The following is a 15081-nucleotide window of genomic DNA, read 5'->3' on the forward strand; positions in this document are numbered from 1 at the left end:
TTAGCCTCAAGTAAATAATGAAACGTTCAATTTGGTTTAAATAATGCAAAAACAAAGTGTTGGAGATTAAAGTAAAAGTGCAATATGTGCTATGTAAGAAAGCTAACGTTTCAGTTCCTTGCTCAGAACATATGAAAGCTGGTGGTTCTTTTTAACATGAGTCTTCAATATTCCCAGGTACGAAGTTTTAGGTTGTAGTTATTATAGGAATTATATGACTATTTCCCTCTATACCATTTGTATTTCATTAACCTTTGACTATTGGATGTTCTTATAGGCACTTTAGTATTGTCAGTGTAACAGTATAGCTTCCGTCCCTCTCCTCACTCCTCCCTGGGTTTGAACCAGAAACACAACGACAACAGCCACCCTCGAAGCAGTATTACCCATGCAGAGCAAGGGAAACAACCACTGCAAGGCTCAGAGCGAGTGACGTTTGAAACGCTATTAGCGCGCACTAACTAGCTAGCCATTTCACTTCGGTTACCCCAGCCTTATCTCGGGAGTTGATAGGCTTGAAGTGATAAACAGTGCAATGCTTGACGCACAACGAAGAGCTGCTGGCAAAACGTACGAAAGTGCTGTTTGAATGAATGTCTACTCGCCTGCTTCTGCCTACCACCGCTCAGTCGGATACTTAGATACTTGTATGCTTGTATGCTCAGTCAGGTTACATGCAACGCAAGACACGCTAGATAATATCTAGTAATATCATCAACCATGTGTAGTTAACTAGTGATTATGATTGATTGATTGTTTATAAGATCAGTTTAATGCTAGGTAGCAACTTACCTTGGCTTACTACATTTGCGTAACAGGCCGTCTCCTTGTGGAGAGCAACGAGAGAGAGGCAGGTCGTTATTGCGTTGGACTAGTTAACTGTAAGGTTGCAAGATTGTATCCCCCGAGCTGACAAGGTGAAAATCTGTCATTCTGCCACTGAACGAGGCAGTTAACCCACCAAATTGGCGACCAAAAATACCTTGAAATCGGCCCTAATTAATCTGCCATTCCGATTAATTGGTCAACCTCTACTCACCTTCCCCTTTGCCCTCCGCGGGATGATCAAAAATAAATTTAAAACAGAGCCATGAACCCCTCATAAGACTCTAGTTCCTCTTCTCGTCCCTCCCCGTCCGCTTTAGCCCATTCCAATGCCAGCCCAGAAATAACCGTGGCAACCTTAGGCCTCTCGGTGCTAGGAACTCCCATCTGATGTGCGAAATAGAAGAAGCACTGAAGGTGGAAGCCACGGCCTTTGGATGATGTCCCGTCATATTTCTCCGGAAGGGATAGACGGGCATTGCTGACCTGAGCGGGTTGCTGAATGGGCAACTCGTTGGGTAGACTGGCTCCAGAATATCCTCCGCTGTTGAGACATTGTAGACTGGAGAATATCTTTCAGTTGAGTCAGCTGATCATGGTGCTTATGAAGAAAGTCACCTTGTTCATTGATCGTCTGGGAGATGTCTGGTAGTCCTGCTGCTTCCATTTTTTGAGTTGCTATTCTGTAATGATGGGGTGGTGAGTCGGAAGCAGGTGCAACGTTAAATTAAACAACCAAACCAAGAACACGACACTATCATAAGGCAGTACACCGATCCACAAGAACAATACCAACTGGTGAGTGAACATGGGAGAATGACATATAAAGTGGGGGAAATTATGGAGCCCAGGTGTGAATCATAATTCATAATAATGATTCACAGGTGCGTGTAATGAGTGCCAGTTGTGCGTAATGATGAATCCCAGGACCGATGGTTAGTACTCTGGTGATATCGTGCGCCGTAGGGGAGGAGCAGGAGCAGAGGTGACAAGACCTGTGTTTTTTTCACATGGGGCCCTGTAAATGGGATTTCCTCTACACTTAACTGGTTTCTAGCAGCTAATGGAATTCCTCAGCCTGAGGAGTCACAGGCAGCTATAGTCTCTAGTAAGGTTCAGAGAAAATCTCTATCTCTTCTGCCACGGGTGAGATCTGTGTATTACTTTTGAAAGGGAGTAGAGGCATTCATTTAACCCCATGTTCTTCCTCAGGCACTGTTGAGACTAGTCCATTTTGACACTGAAGCCATTCTAGGGCACAAGTGAAGTTTCTAGGCCAGAATGACTTGTGTATGCAACTCGAAACTTCTAGATGTCCTATGTTATTTCATTATATGATATGAATATGTGATATGATATGTGATATGATAAGCGTGATATGTCGGTCAATATGGACTATGCAGACAAGTTGGTGTAAGAAGAGAGCAGTTGGCTCCATATGGATCACCTTACCTCTGACAGAGCCAAGTACTGCAGTTCTACTGGACTCAGTGGGGGGGTTGATCAACTCCAGTCCAGCCCTTGGGGATTCCCAACTTCTATTTGGAGTTACTGAAATCGAAATCTTTGACCTTTTGGGCCTCATTGATACTTCAATTCCTATGGAGGGGTTGATTTCTATGGGGGTGTGCAGCCCTCCAGTAATTCAAACAATGGCTGTTGCTCTCCAGACTCGATCATTGTGCGTCGTCAGCATGCACAGCGGGAAACAAACACCATTGCTGAGGGACGCCATTGTAATGACTTTTTGATTTTTTTCCTTTTTCCTTTTCATTCCCATCTTATTTTCAGGAGCATTTTAAACATTTTAAAATAATTTTGGAGATCAAAGCTTTCAGACCTAGCTTTCATCCCAAATGTTATTTCCCTATATAGGTGCTTTTAGTATAGTGCACTATAGGGAATATAGTCCCATTTGGGGCGCAACCCTACGACTAGAGCCACCAGCTCCACGCTGTTGTATGTCAATACAATATGGTAATCAACCTTTCAACCAATGGACTGTCAGTCACTGTAGCAACAGCTTTCTTTAGTGCCTCCATATGCTGCCCTAAGTCTTCTGCCCACTGTCAGATCAAATTTGATGCCACAGCACCCTCTGGTGAAATAATTGGTATAACATTCAATTTGATCAGGCTTAATTAATGACCCATATTTGCTGTCTCATTCCTTTTCATAAATGCCTTTTCATGTTCCTGCTGGACTACTTAGAGCTCAGAAAAGCGAGGCGTTTCAAAGTTCTGTGTCCCTGGATTGAATCTCCTGACTGCATGTCTATTACAGTGTACAGCACGCCCAATAATTCACATTAAACAACAGTAGACTACAGAGAGACATTTTCTTTCAGTAATAGTTACTGCTTCATGCCTTTTCTGCAGGTACCTGAAGCCTGACGAGAACAAAAAGTCAAAACACAAGACTGCTGTCAAGAAGAAGACCCTTAACCCAGAGTTTAACGAGGTAAGGAAGGACATGCTCTCTTCCTCTCTTTCCTCTGTCTCCCTTTTTCCACTCTTAGAGAAATCTTGTCTCTCTCAGACATCACATATCCCTCTAATAATCAATCCCACTTAAGACTTGATACTTAGGAGGAACCAGATATTTTAAGATCAAGCTTCAAATAAGTTATGAAACCCATTTTTCAAACTTGGCTAATTATACCTGACTTTGTTCCAGTATGATGAAAATCATGACTTTAAAGGTCCAATGCAGCTGTTTTTTTTATCTCAATATCAAATCATTTCTTGGTAACAATTAAGTACCTTAATGTGATTTTTTTATTTTTTATTAAAATGGTCAAAAAGAAGAACAAAATGTCTTCAAGTGAGGAGGGGAAAACTGATAATTAGCTGTTATTGGCTGAGAGGTTTGGAACTCTTTCATATTGATCAATTAAACTGCTTAATGTCACCATCGAAGGCCAAAACCTTTAATGCTGACTCATTGTACATTTACTCTTCTTACCGACAGCAGATATCACCTCTCCCCATATTTCTCTTTTATCTGTCCCCCTGTATCTACCTGGGTGGCCTTTATTACACAATAGTGTACATTATTACACAATAGTGTACATTTTCCTGGGCTTCCACTGCATTCAGAAGACATTTTGGTTCAATATGTCGAACATATAACCTTGAGTATTGATGGATTGATACCAAAATGTATTCTCTTTGTGGCCTTCTGAGTGGTTCAGCAGTCTTAAGGCACTGCAGTGCTTGAGGCGTCACTACAGATCCAAGTTCGATCCCGGGCTGTGTCACAGCTGGCTGCGACTGGAAGACCCATGAGGCAAAGCATAACCCAGCGTTGTCCGGGTTAGGGGAGGGTTTGGCCGTCCGGGATGTCCTTGTCCCATCGCGCTCTAGCGACTCCTGTGGCTGGCCGGGCGCATGCACGCTGACACGGTCGCCAGTTGTACGGTGTTTCCTCTGACACATTGATGAGGCTGGCTTCCGGGTTGAGATTGTTTAAAATATTATTTAAATATAATTCCTTTGATTATGTTTCTTGTGGAATCTTACTGGCTTTTTGGGGATAACCTTGCTGCCTGTATGAAGCTGTATGGCCAGTCACATTTTTACATATTTTTTTGTAGGAGTTCTTCTACGAAATCAAATACGCCGACCTCAGCAAGAAAACCCTGGAGGTAACCGTGTGGGATTACGACATCGGCAAGTCCAACGATTTCATAGGTAAGCACTAAGCAGGTGACCACGTTACCAAGTGTAGTGACCTGAACAGTTCAACAACACCGGTGACACTCCGGCCCAGGCTCTCCTGGGTCTTCTATTTACAAGCACGAAACACTGACGCTTGATGCATGCCAGCCAGGCTATAAGCTTGTCAAGTTGTCATGCCGACATGTGGTTGGTGGGCGAGGAGATGAACTTGAAAGTGACAGGGATCCAACTTTTTCTGAATCCCTAACAAAAAACCCATTCCTCTCTTTTGATGATACACTCCTCAAGAGTCCTGAGCACTCATCAGGAGTTTGAGCTGTTCACTCATCCACTTTAGCTATTGTGTAGGGGAGAGTGGGGTATGTTGAGCTATTTTTTACATTCAACATCACTACGTCAAAGAATAGATTTGTATTCTTTCTAACAAAGATATCGACATATATTTCAGGATGTTGTATATGAACTAATCAGAATCCATGTAAACAGAACAGTTTTGAAAACATAGCTTTTCCAACAAAAGTGGTCTCTTGGAACAACTTACCCCGGGGTAAGTTGAGCATAGGGACAGGGTAAGTGAAGCCGCCTTGGGGTAAGTGGGTTATGGTGTCCTGTGACGGTGAATGTCCTATTAGGTCAAAGTTTAATTCATGGAATGGTGTATTGTAAACTCAGCAAAAAAAGAAACCTCCTTTTTTCCAGGACCCTGTCTTTCAAAGAGCATTCGTAAACATCCAAATAACTTCACAGATCTTCATTGTAAAATGTTTACACACTGTGTCCAGTGCTTGTTCAATGAACCATAAACAATTAATGAACATGCACCTGTGGAACGGTCATTCAGACACTAACATCTTACAGACGGTAGGCAATTAAGGTCACAGTTATGAAAACTTAGGACACTAAAGAGGCCTTTCTACTGACTCTGAAAAACACCAAAATAAAGATGCCCAGGGTTCCTGTTCATCTGTGTGAACGTGCCTTAGGCATGCTGCAAGGAGGCATGAGGAATGCAGATGTGGGCAGGGCAATAAATTGCAATGTCCGTACCTTGAGACGCCTAAGACAGCGCTACAGGGAGACAGGACACACAGCTGATCGTCCTCACAGTGGCAGACCATGTGTAACAACACCTGCACAGGATCGGTACATCCGAACATCACACCTGCGGGACAGGTATAGGATGACAACATCAACTGTGCGAGATACACCAAGGCCCGCACAATAACTCCATCAGTGTTCAGACTGTGCGCAATAGTCTGAGAGAGGCTGGACTGAGGCTTGTAGGCCTGTTGTAAGACAGGTCCTCACCAAACATCACCGCCAACAATGTCGCCTATGGGCAAAACCCACCGTCACTGGACCAGACAGGACTGGCAAAAAGTGCTCTTCACTGATGAGTCGCAGTTTTGTCTCACCGGGGGTGATGGTCGAATTTGCGTTTATCGTCAAAGGAATTTGTGTTACCCTGGGCATCAGACTGTTACACCGAGGCCTGTGCTCTGGAGCGGGATCGATTTGGAGGTGGAGGGTCCATCATGGCCTGGGGCGGTGTGTCACAGCATCATCAGACTGAGCTTGTAGTCACTGCAGGCAATCTCAATGCTGTGAGTTACAGGGAAAACATCCTCCTCCCTCATGTGGTACCCTTCCTGCAGGCTCTACCTGACATGACCATCCAGCATGACAATGCCACCAGCCATACTGCTCGTTCTGTGCATGATTTCCTGCAGGAATGTCATTATCTGCCATGGCCAGCGAAGACCCCGGATCTCAATCCCATTGAGCATGTCTAGGACCTGTTGGATCGGTGGGTGAGGGCTATTCCCCCCAGAAGTGTACGGAAACTTGCCTTGCTGGAAGAGTGGGTAACATCTCACAGCAAGAACTGGCACATCTGGTGCAGTCCATAAGGAGGAGATGCGCTGCAGTAATAAATGCAGCTGGTGGCCACACCAGATACTGACTGTTATTTTTCATTTTGATCCCCCCTTTTTTCAGGGACACATTTATTCAATTTCTGTTAGTCACATGAATGTGGAACTTGTTCAGTTTATGTCTCAGTTGTTACAAATATATACACATGTTAAGTTTGCTGAAAATAAACGCATTTGCAGTGAGAGGACATTTCGTTTTTGAAAGAATGCCTACATTCAGCAATACAGTGCCTACGGAACGTATTCATATATATATATATATATATATATTAAATCCTCCACGATCTACACACAATAACCAATAATGACAAAGCGATAAGAGGTTGTTTGAAATTTTATCATGTGTTTTAAAAATAAAAACATACCTTATTTACATACACTACCGTTCAAAAGTTTGGGGTCACTTAGAAATATCCTTGTTTTTTAAATCCTTGTTTTTGTCCGTTAAAATAATATAATTATTGATCAGAAATACAGTGTAGACATTGTTAATGTTGTAAATGACTATTGTAGGTGGAAAAGTCTGATTTTTAAAGTAAAGGGGCTGAATAATTTTGCACGCCCAATTTTTCAGTTTTTGATTTGTTAAAATTTTTTGAAATATCCAATAAATGTCGTTCCACTTCATGATTGTGTCCCACTTGTTGTTGATTCTTCACAAAAAAATACAGTTTTGTATCTTCATGTTTGAAGCCTGAAATGTGGCAAAAGGTCGCAAAGTTCAAGGGGGCCGAATACTTTCGCAAGGCACTGTACATGTTTGTTTTTTTGTCAATTTACCTTTTCATTGTCATTCAGTCTATTTTTTCATCCCTTGCTGCTGCCGAATGGACTTCTTCCCTCACTTTCTTGGCTGCTCCCAACAACCTCAAGGGCGGTTTAGACCCCTGCTTGTTTCATATTTGTATACACGGGGCATGATGGCGCCTGCCATCAAATTAAAGGTGCACCGTATTTAAAGGGATGCCTTAAGATCACACTGCTGATTTTGCAGGTTTTCCTACTTACAAAGCATGTAGAGAGAGGTCTGTCATTTTTATCATAGGTACACTTCAACTCCGAGAGACGGAATCTAAAACAAAAATCAAGGAAATCACATTGTATGATTTTTTAAGTAATTAATTTGCATTTTATTGCATGACATAAGTATTTGATCACCTACCAACCAGTAAGAATTCCGTCTCTCACAGATCTGTTAGTTTTTCTTTAAGAAGCCCTCCTGTTCTCCACTCATTACCTGTATTAACTGCAACTGTTTGAACTTGTTACCTGTATAAAAGACACATGTCCACACACTCAATCAAACAGACTCCAACCTCTCCACAATGGCCAAGACCAGAGAGCTGTGTAAGGACATCAAGAATAAAATTGTAGACCTAGGTAAGCAGCTTGGTGAGAAGGCATCAACTGTTGGCACAATTATTAGAAAATGGAAGAAGTTCAAGATGACGGTCAATCACCCTCGGGCCGGGGCTCCATGCAAGATCTCACCTCGTGGGGCATCAATGATCATGAGGAAGGTGAGGGATCAGCCCAAAACTACACGGCAGGACCTGGTCAATGACCTGACGAGAGCTTGGACCACAGTCTCAAAGAAAACCATTAGTAACACACTATGCCGTCATGGATTAAAATCCTGCAGCGCACGCAAGGTCCCCCTGCTCAAGCCAGCGCATGTCCAGGCCCATCTGAAGTTTGCCAATGACCATCTGGATGATCCATTGGAGGAATGGGAGAAGATCATGTGGACAAAAACATAGCTTTTTGGTCTAAACTCCACTCGCCATGTTTGGAGGAAGAAGAAGGATGTGTACAACCCCAAGAACACCATCCCAACCGTGAAGCATGGAGGTGGAAACATCATTCTTTGGGGATGCTTTTCTGCAAAGGGCACAGGACGACTGCACCGTATTAAGGGGAGGATGGATGGGGCCATGTATCGCGAGATCTTGGCCAACAACCTCCTTCCCTCAATAAGAGCATTGAAGACCCGAAACACACAGACAGGGCAACTAAGGACTGGCTCCGTAAGAAGCATCTCAAGGTCCTGGAGTGGCCTAGCCAGTCTCCAGACCTGAACCCAATAGATAATCTTTGGAGGGGGCTGAAAGTCCGTATTGCCCAGCGACAGCCCCGAAACCTGAAGGATCTGGAGAAGGTCTGTGTGGAGGAGTGGGCCAAAATCCCTGCTGCAGTGTGTGCAAACCTGGTCAAGAACTACAGGAAATGTATGATCTCTGTAATTGCAAACAAAGTTTTCTGTACCAAATATTAAATTCTGCTTTTCTGATGTATCAAATACTTATGTCATGCAATAAAATGCAAATGAATTACTTAAAAATCATACAATGTGATTTTCAGGATTTTTGTTTTAGAATCCGTCCCTCACAGTTGAAGTGTACCTATGATAAAAAATTACAGACCTCTACATGCTTTGTAAGTAGGAAAACCTGCAAAATCGGCAGTGTATCAAATACTTGTTCTCCCCACTGTAGTTCCTAATGCTTTTTACCACTTGCGACATAATTTTAATCCCAGAGTGGGATCATCATTTTCCTTTCACATGTGGACTAACATTCATTGTGGTATTGTGTTGAGAAGGAAAGTGCAGTCATCACCATAAAAATGAAGAATACATTTCTTTAGGAGTTAGGCCTACGACTTTCTTTAAACTTTCTTCACAAAAACACTGCTGGGGCCTAATAATAATACCTATATGAGGCTGCATGGAGGTGTACACGTTTTACATGTGTTTTTATAATCGCTATCTAGCTTACCTTGTCACAAGTGTACATAAGTGTAAATTGACCGGTCTGTTCACCAAGTGTCCAGTAGAGGGCGCAGCTACTCCAGGAATCCACTGAGGTGAAGCCTCCTGCTTCTTAACTTATGCTTTCCTGTCAATTCTGTAACACATGCTATTGACTGACTGGCCTAGCCTATATAGACACTCAGATCTATTGACTGACTGTCCTAGCCTATATAGACACTCAGATCTATTGACTGACTGGCCTAGCCTATATAGACACTCAGATCTATTGACTGACTGGCCTAGCCTATATAGACACTCAGATCTATTGACTGACTGGCCTAGCCTATATAGACACTCAGATCTACAATAGAGCTAAGTTCACTGTCATGGACATTTTATTAGCTGGGCTAACATATATCAACATCATTTTTGGACAAGGTGGCCTAATGACGGTTTAAATCGCGAGAAGAGAGTAATGTATCTATGTGAAAGCTATATGAAAAAGTAGCTCTCATGCTAGAAAATGATAATGTGCTCAGAGTTTTATATTGATAAGAACAAGGTTGAACACATAAAACGCTTGCATTCTCAGGTTTAAACATTGGTCACCAGTCTCACTTCAAAGAGGCCTATTCTACTATGGACAGCCTGTTCAGGAGGGAGCAACATCACATGGTATTCAGAGAACAGTTGTGATTGTCTTTTGGGTATTGTGTTAGTTCAAACTATTTAGTTTCTATCGTCCATCAATGTGTTGCGTTCTAACCCTTTTCTACTGTTCTGCCATCCCCGGTCTCAGGTGGTGTGTCCCTGGGCATCAGTGCAAACGGGGAGAGGCTCAAACACTGGTTCGACTGTCTCAAAAACAAGGACAAGAAAATTGAGCGATGGCACACACTGACCAACGAACTTCCTGGTACAACATTCAATGACTAATGGCCCCTCCCCACGACCTACTGTGGACAGGAGTTCAGCCTTGATCGACTAATACACACTCCAGCTTTCCCGTTTCCAGAGACGTTTAACAAATCAAAGCTCTTCTTTTCTGTATTTCTATCCTAAGGTTTTGGTCTCATCCGTTATCTTCTATCCCTTTCTGATGATAATGTGCTGTGTCTTTAGGGCTTTGCTGCACAGAACTAGAATGAGATGAGAATCTATTTCTGTGGTTTGCTGTCCGGCAATGCATATTCACTGGGTTTACTGGCAGCAGATTGTGGGGAGTGTGCACTTTGTTGAAATGAAAGGAGAAAAGGGTGGATTATTCACTTCAAACACTTCTCTAAAAAGTACATGTATTGTTTAAAGTCTAGCATGCAGCTCCACACACCTCTGCTGTTCCTCTGAAGTTCATGTTTGCCAGAGAAAGGGGGCTAAAGACCCAAGTAATGTGTTTTATAGAGAGCCTACTTTCAGGTCATTGTGATGAAGGGTTTGGGCTGTGATGAAGGGTTTGGGCTAAGGGAGGGAAATGTGGAAGGGGAGGGGGCAAGGCATTTTAATATGCTCGCTCTAAGTACTGTATCTCGTTGCTTATGTGTTTCAGTTGTTTTTTAAGTAGTGTAAAATGTACGCCACCCCAGTCAGTATATCAGATGAATGTAGGGTGCTGTGTGTTATTGAACTAGTTCATACATAAAAATCAAGGTCTGATAAATATCACAGTTGCGTTGGATAGCATGGGAGGAAGAGAATTGAACTTCTGCAGCCTAATGGCAAATGTTTTTATGACGTTGCCTGAGGCAGAATATTACCATTAATCTATATTTTTACATTTCCTCATTGGCTGTTTAATTATTAATGATGAGAAGGCAATATGGCTCAACTCATTTCATGCTTATATTTTGAAATCAAAGTCGTTTTTGATATTAATTAATCATTTTATGTTCACCTTTTTATTGTTGCCCTAAAATGTATGTTTGTGTGCGCGTGCATATTTGTGCTGTATGTGTGTCTGAACGCGACCGAGAATTGTCCTTTTAATTGTGAAATATTAAACTGGCCAATTCTTACACAATAGGTAATAACTGTACATGTATTGCTAGTGTTTTCCGCTGCATAACAGCTAACAACCAGTGGTGGAAAAAGTACCCAATTGTCATACTTGAGTAAAAGTAAAGATACCATAATACAAAATGACTCAAGTAAAATGGAAGTCATCCAATAAAATCCTACTTGAGTAAAAGTCTAAAAGTATTCGATTTTATAAATATACTTAAGTATGAAAAGTAAAAGTAGAAATCATTTCAAATTCCTTATATTAAGTAAACCACACAGCACGATTTTCTTGTTTTTTAAATGTACAGATAGCCAGCCACTCCAACACTCAGACATAATTTACAAACAAAGCATTTGTGTTTAGTGGGTTTACCAGATCAGATGAAGTAGGGATGACCAGGTGTCAGGGGAAAAGTACATTTATTTTCTTTTGGAAAGTAGTGGAAAAATATAAATAGTAAAATAAAGTACAGATACCCCCAAAAAAATACTTAAGTAGTACTTTAAAGTATTTTTACTTATTAAGTACTTTACACCTCTGATAACAACTATGACATTACATGATTATAAGTTGTTTAATTTTGTGTTATAATTTTATTTTCCCCATAGTGTTGTTTTGTCAAAGCTTATGTCTTACTTGAAAAATGTAAAGACATGTCCCATTTCATTCTTAAAAATGCTGTGAGCTTAATTTCAAGAAAAACCTCCCAAGGGGTATATTTTCCATCTTCATTGACAAACCCACTTCTTGTTACTACTTCATGTTCAAAGTTTAGTCAAGACGCTGTAAAATATTGCACTTGTCAATCTGAGCGTTACGGTCTCTCTGGCCTGGTGTGGACTAACCTCACGTTGCAGGAGTAAAATAAACACCTGAAACTCGATCCCCTACATACGGGCCTTGACGAGAAGAAAACTTCTGCACTGTTCAACCAATCCAGTAGATGTGGAGGAGTTCAGATGGAGTGGTTCCCTGTTAACATCCTAAAGTGGAAGTCTCTCTTTCCATTTCCATCTGGTTGTTGGGCACTCGGCAGAGGCTATGTGTGGACAGTGATTTGTGAAATGCTAACTCTCATTGGCTATGTGGCAGTGCTGGCAGTCCAATATTCACCCCCTCTACAGTACCAACGAGAAGTTGTTTTGGACACCAAGGTCCAACCCAATCTATTCCTCAATTCTACAGGGCGTCAGGCAGGCAATCAAGGTGGTCGCTTTCTTGAATGCATATACAGTCGCAACAGTTAACTTGTGACATTTTTTAAAAATCTGTTTGCCTTTGTACAAAACAAAAGGATATTATAACAAAAATGCATGCAAATGTGATTGGTAAGTCAGGAAATGACTGCTTAATGATACTGCTGTTTTTTCTTTGGGGAAAAAAATAACTGCTACAAGAATGTCAATCTTTCTTCTGGACAACGTTTTGTACCTTTGAACACTATTGTATTGCCTGCGAGGCTGCTGTATTGATTGTCTGGGAATGTGACCGCATGTGAAGAGAAATCTCTCCCTCTCTGTTTGTTCATTTTGTTTACACTCAGGTGGTTGTTTGCATAATTCTGTTGGTCCTATGGTAAAAAAATATATATATAAATATTTTCTCCTATTTCATCTTACTTTTGCACCGAATGGCCGAATGATTGTGCCTTTTCTTTTGTAATAGTGTATTTTTGCTATGCTCACTTTACAAAGATTAGATTGATATTAGCTCTTAATATGTAAATAATACATGGCACATTTATATTACTGTATGTGTGTTGGGGTTCCGAACACTGTTTCACTCTTTTGAAATTTCCCACCCAAATGACAGGAGCCCAGAGTGTCGTTCCGCTGTTTCATGGTGGTGACAGTGAAGGCAGGGGTGCAAGATTGAGTTGGAAGCATAGACCATGTTTGTACAATATACGTCTGTGAGTGGAAGTGGTCACAATGACAGGCAACAGGGCCTGTATTCACTAAACGTCTCAAAGTAGGAGTGCTGATCTAGGATCGGTTTTGCCCTTTTAAATCATAATTAATACAGTTATATGGACAGGGGGGACCTGATCCTAAATCGGCACCCTACTGATGATCTATTGGTTCTGTTTCTTTGTTGCAGTCTGCACAGGGCCGACTGTTTAATGCCCCATATAGCATTATTTTTGTGGTGAAAATTTTATATAATAGTTTAAATAGGAAAGAACAGATTGATGAATCAAATGTTTTGTATATCAGTTCATAAACCCGACACCATCGTATTGGGACATAAGACAATCTGTTCACAACTATCTTGAACTTTATGCGGTATAGTTGTCAAACCTCTCGACCTTAACTAAAACTGATATATATATATATATATATATTATGATTTATACTAATAATTTTAAGCCATGCATGGTTTGTGATTGGCGGCAGACTAACACATTTATTCTTTTCTCTTTTGAGTAATTTCATCTTCCATTTTTGTGGCAGAGCTGCAATGAGTTGCTTATATATATATATATATATATATATATATATATATATATATATATATATATATATATATATATACCTTTGTTAATTGCTTGTATGACAACATTTTACCATCCTTATTTACAAATGTCATTCATTAACATGATCCCTTCCTTATAACCTTGTACATTTTTTCCAAGAAAATGTGTCTATCCTCTTTCAGTACATTGGAGATTCGATATTTGGCCAGCCTCTTCTGGAGGATGAAATTGGAATGGTAACCAACGCTGTATGGCTTCATTTAGAGAGGAGGATACTTTAAACAGGGTTCCATTGTCAATCCACCGGAAAGGGTTGGTTTTAATCTGCATAACAGCAAAGAGACCCCTTTTTAACATTGGATGTGGCTCTTTAGTAGCCTGCTGGAAAACTGCCTTCAGAAAGAATTCATACCACTTGACTTATTCCATTGTTGTTTTATGGCCTGAATTCTAAATGTATTTGTTTCTCGCACACATCGACACACAATACCCCATAATGACAAAGTGAAAAATCAATACATTGTAGAAGCACAGCGGTTATGGCTGAGTCTTTCTGGGTCTTTAAGTTTGAGTCTTTAAGCACTTTCCACATCTGGATTGTGCAACATTTGCCCATTAATCACAGCATCATGCTGTGGGGATTCTTTTCAGTGGAAGGGACTGGGTGACTAGTCGGGATCGAGGGAAAGATGAACAGAGCAAAGTACGGAGAGATCCTTGATGAAAACCTGCTCCACAGCGCTCATGATCTCAGACTGGGACGAAGGTTCACCTTCCAACAGGACAACGACCCTAAGCACACAGCCAAGACAACGCAGGAGTGGCTTTGGTACAAGTCTCTGAATGTCCTTGAGTGACCCAACCAGAGCCACCGCCATGCTTTATTGTAGGGATGGTGCCAGGTTTTCTTCAGATGTGGCCCTTGGCATTCAGGCCAAAGATTTCAATCTTGTTTTATCAGAACAGAGAATCGTTTCAGAACAGAGAATTGTTTCTCATGGTCTGAGTCTTTAGGTGCCTTTTGCCAAACTCCAAGCGGGCTGTCACTGGAGGAGTGGCTTCGGTCTGGCCACTCTACCATAAAGGCCTATTGGTGGAGTGCTGCAGAGATGGTTGTCCTTCTGGAAGGTTCTCCCAACTCCATGGAGGACCTCTAGAGCTCTGTCATTATTTTTAATACATTTGCAAATCTTTCTAAAAACCTGTGTTTTCGCTTTGTCATTATGGGGTAATGTGTGTAGATTGCTGAAAAAAAATGTTTTCTTTAATCAATTTTAGAATACGGATGTAACGTAACAAAATGTGGAAAAAGTCAAGGGGTCTGAATACTTTCCGAATGCACTGTAAAAACTGATTCTAGACATACTATATTGAAAGATTTTACCTGGTTTCCATGTATTTTCATAGTTTTCAAT

At 41.3% G+C, this 15081-nt stretch overlaps 1 protein-coding gene across 2 annotated transcripts in view; it reads left to right on the plus strand.

The window, feature by feature from the left end:
* The window catches only part of LOC135548870 (double C2-like domain-containing protein beta), a 287108-nt gene extending 274287 nt beyond the window's left edge, over positions 1-12821 (plus strand). For both annotated transcript variants that reach the window (XM_064978920.1, XM_064978921.1), the window contains 3 exons: positions 3204-3285; positions 4421-4517; positions 9991-12821. In XM_064978920.1, the coding sequence (XP_064834992.1) occupies positions 3204-3285; positions 4421-4517; positions 9991-10127 (316 nt within the window). In that variant the 3' untranslated portion in view covers positions 10128-12821. The remainder of the gene's footprint in view (positions 1-3203; positions 3286-4420; positions 4518-9990) is intronic.
* Positions 12822-15081: the final 2260 nt, after the last annotated feature.

Source organism: Oncorhynchus masou, chromosome 11, assembly GCF_036934945.1.
Source record: "Oncorhynchus masou masou isolate Uvic2021 chromosome 11, UVic_Omas_1.1, whole genome shotgun sequence".
Taxonomy (NCBI): domain Eukaryota; kingdom Metazoa; phylum Chordata; class Actinopteri; order Salmoniformes; family Salmonidae; genus Oncorhynchus; species Oncorhynchus masou.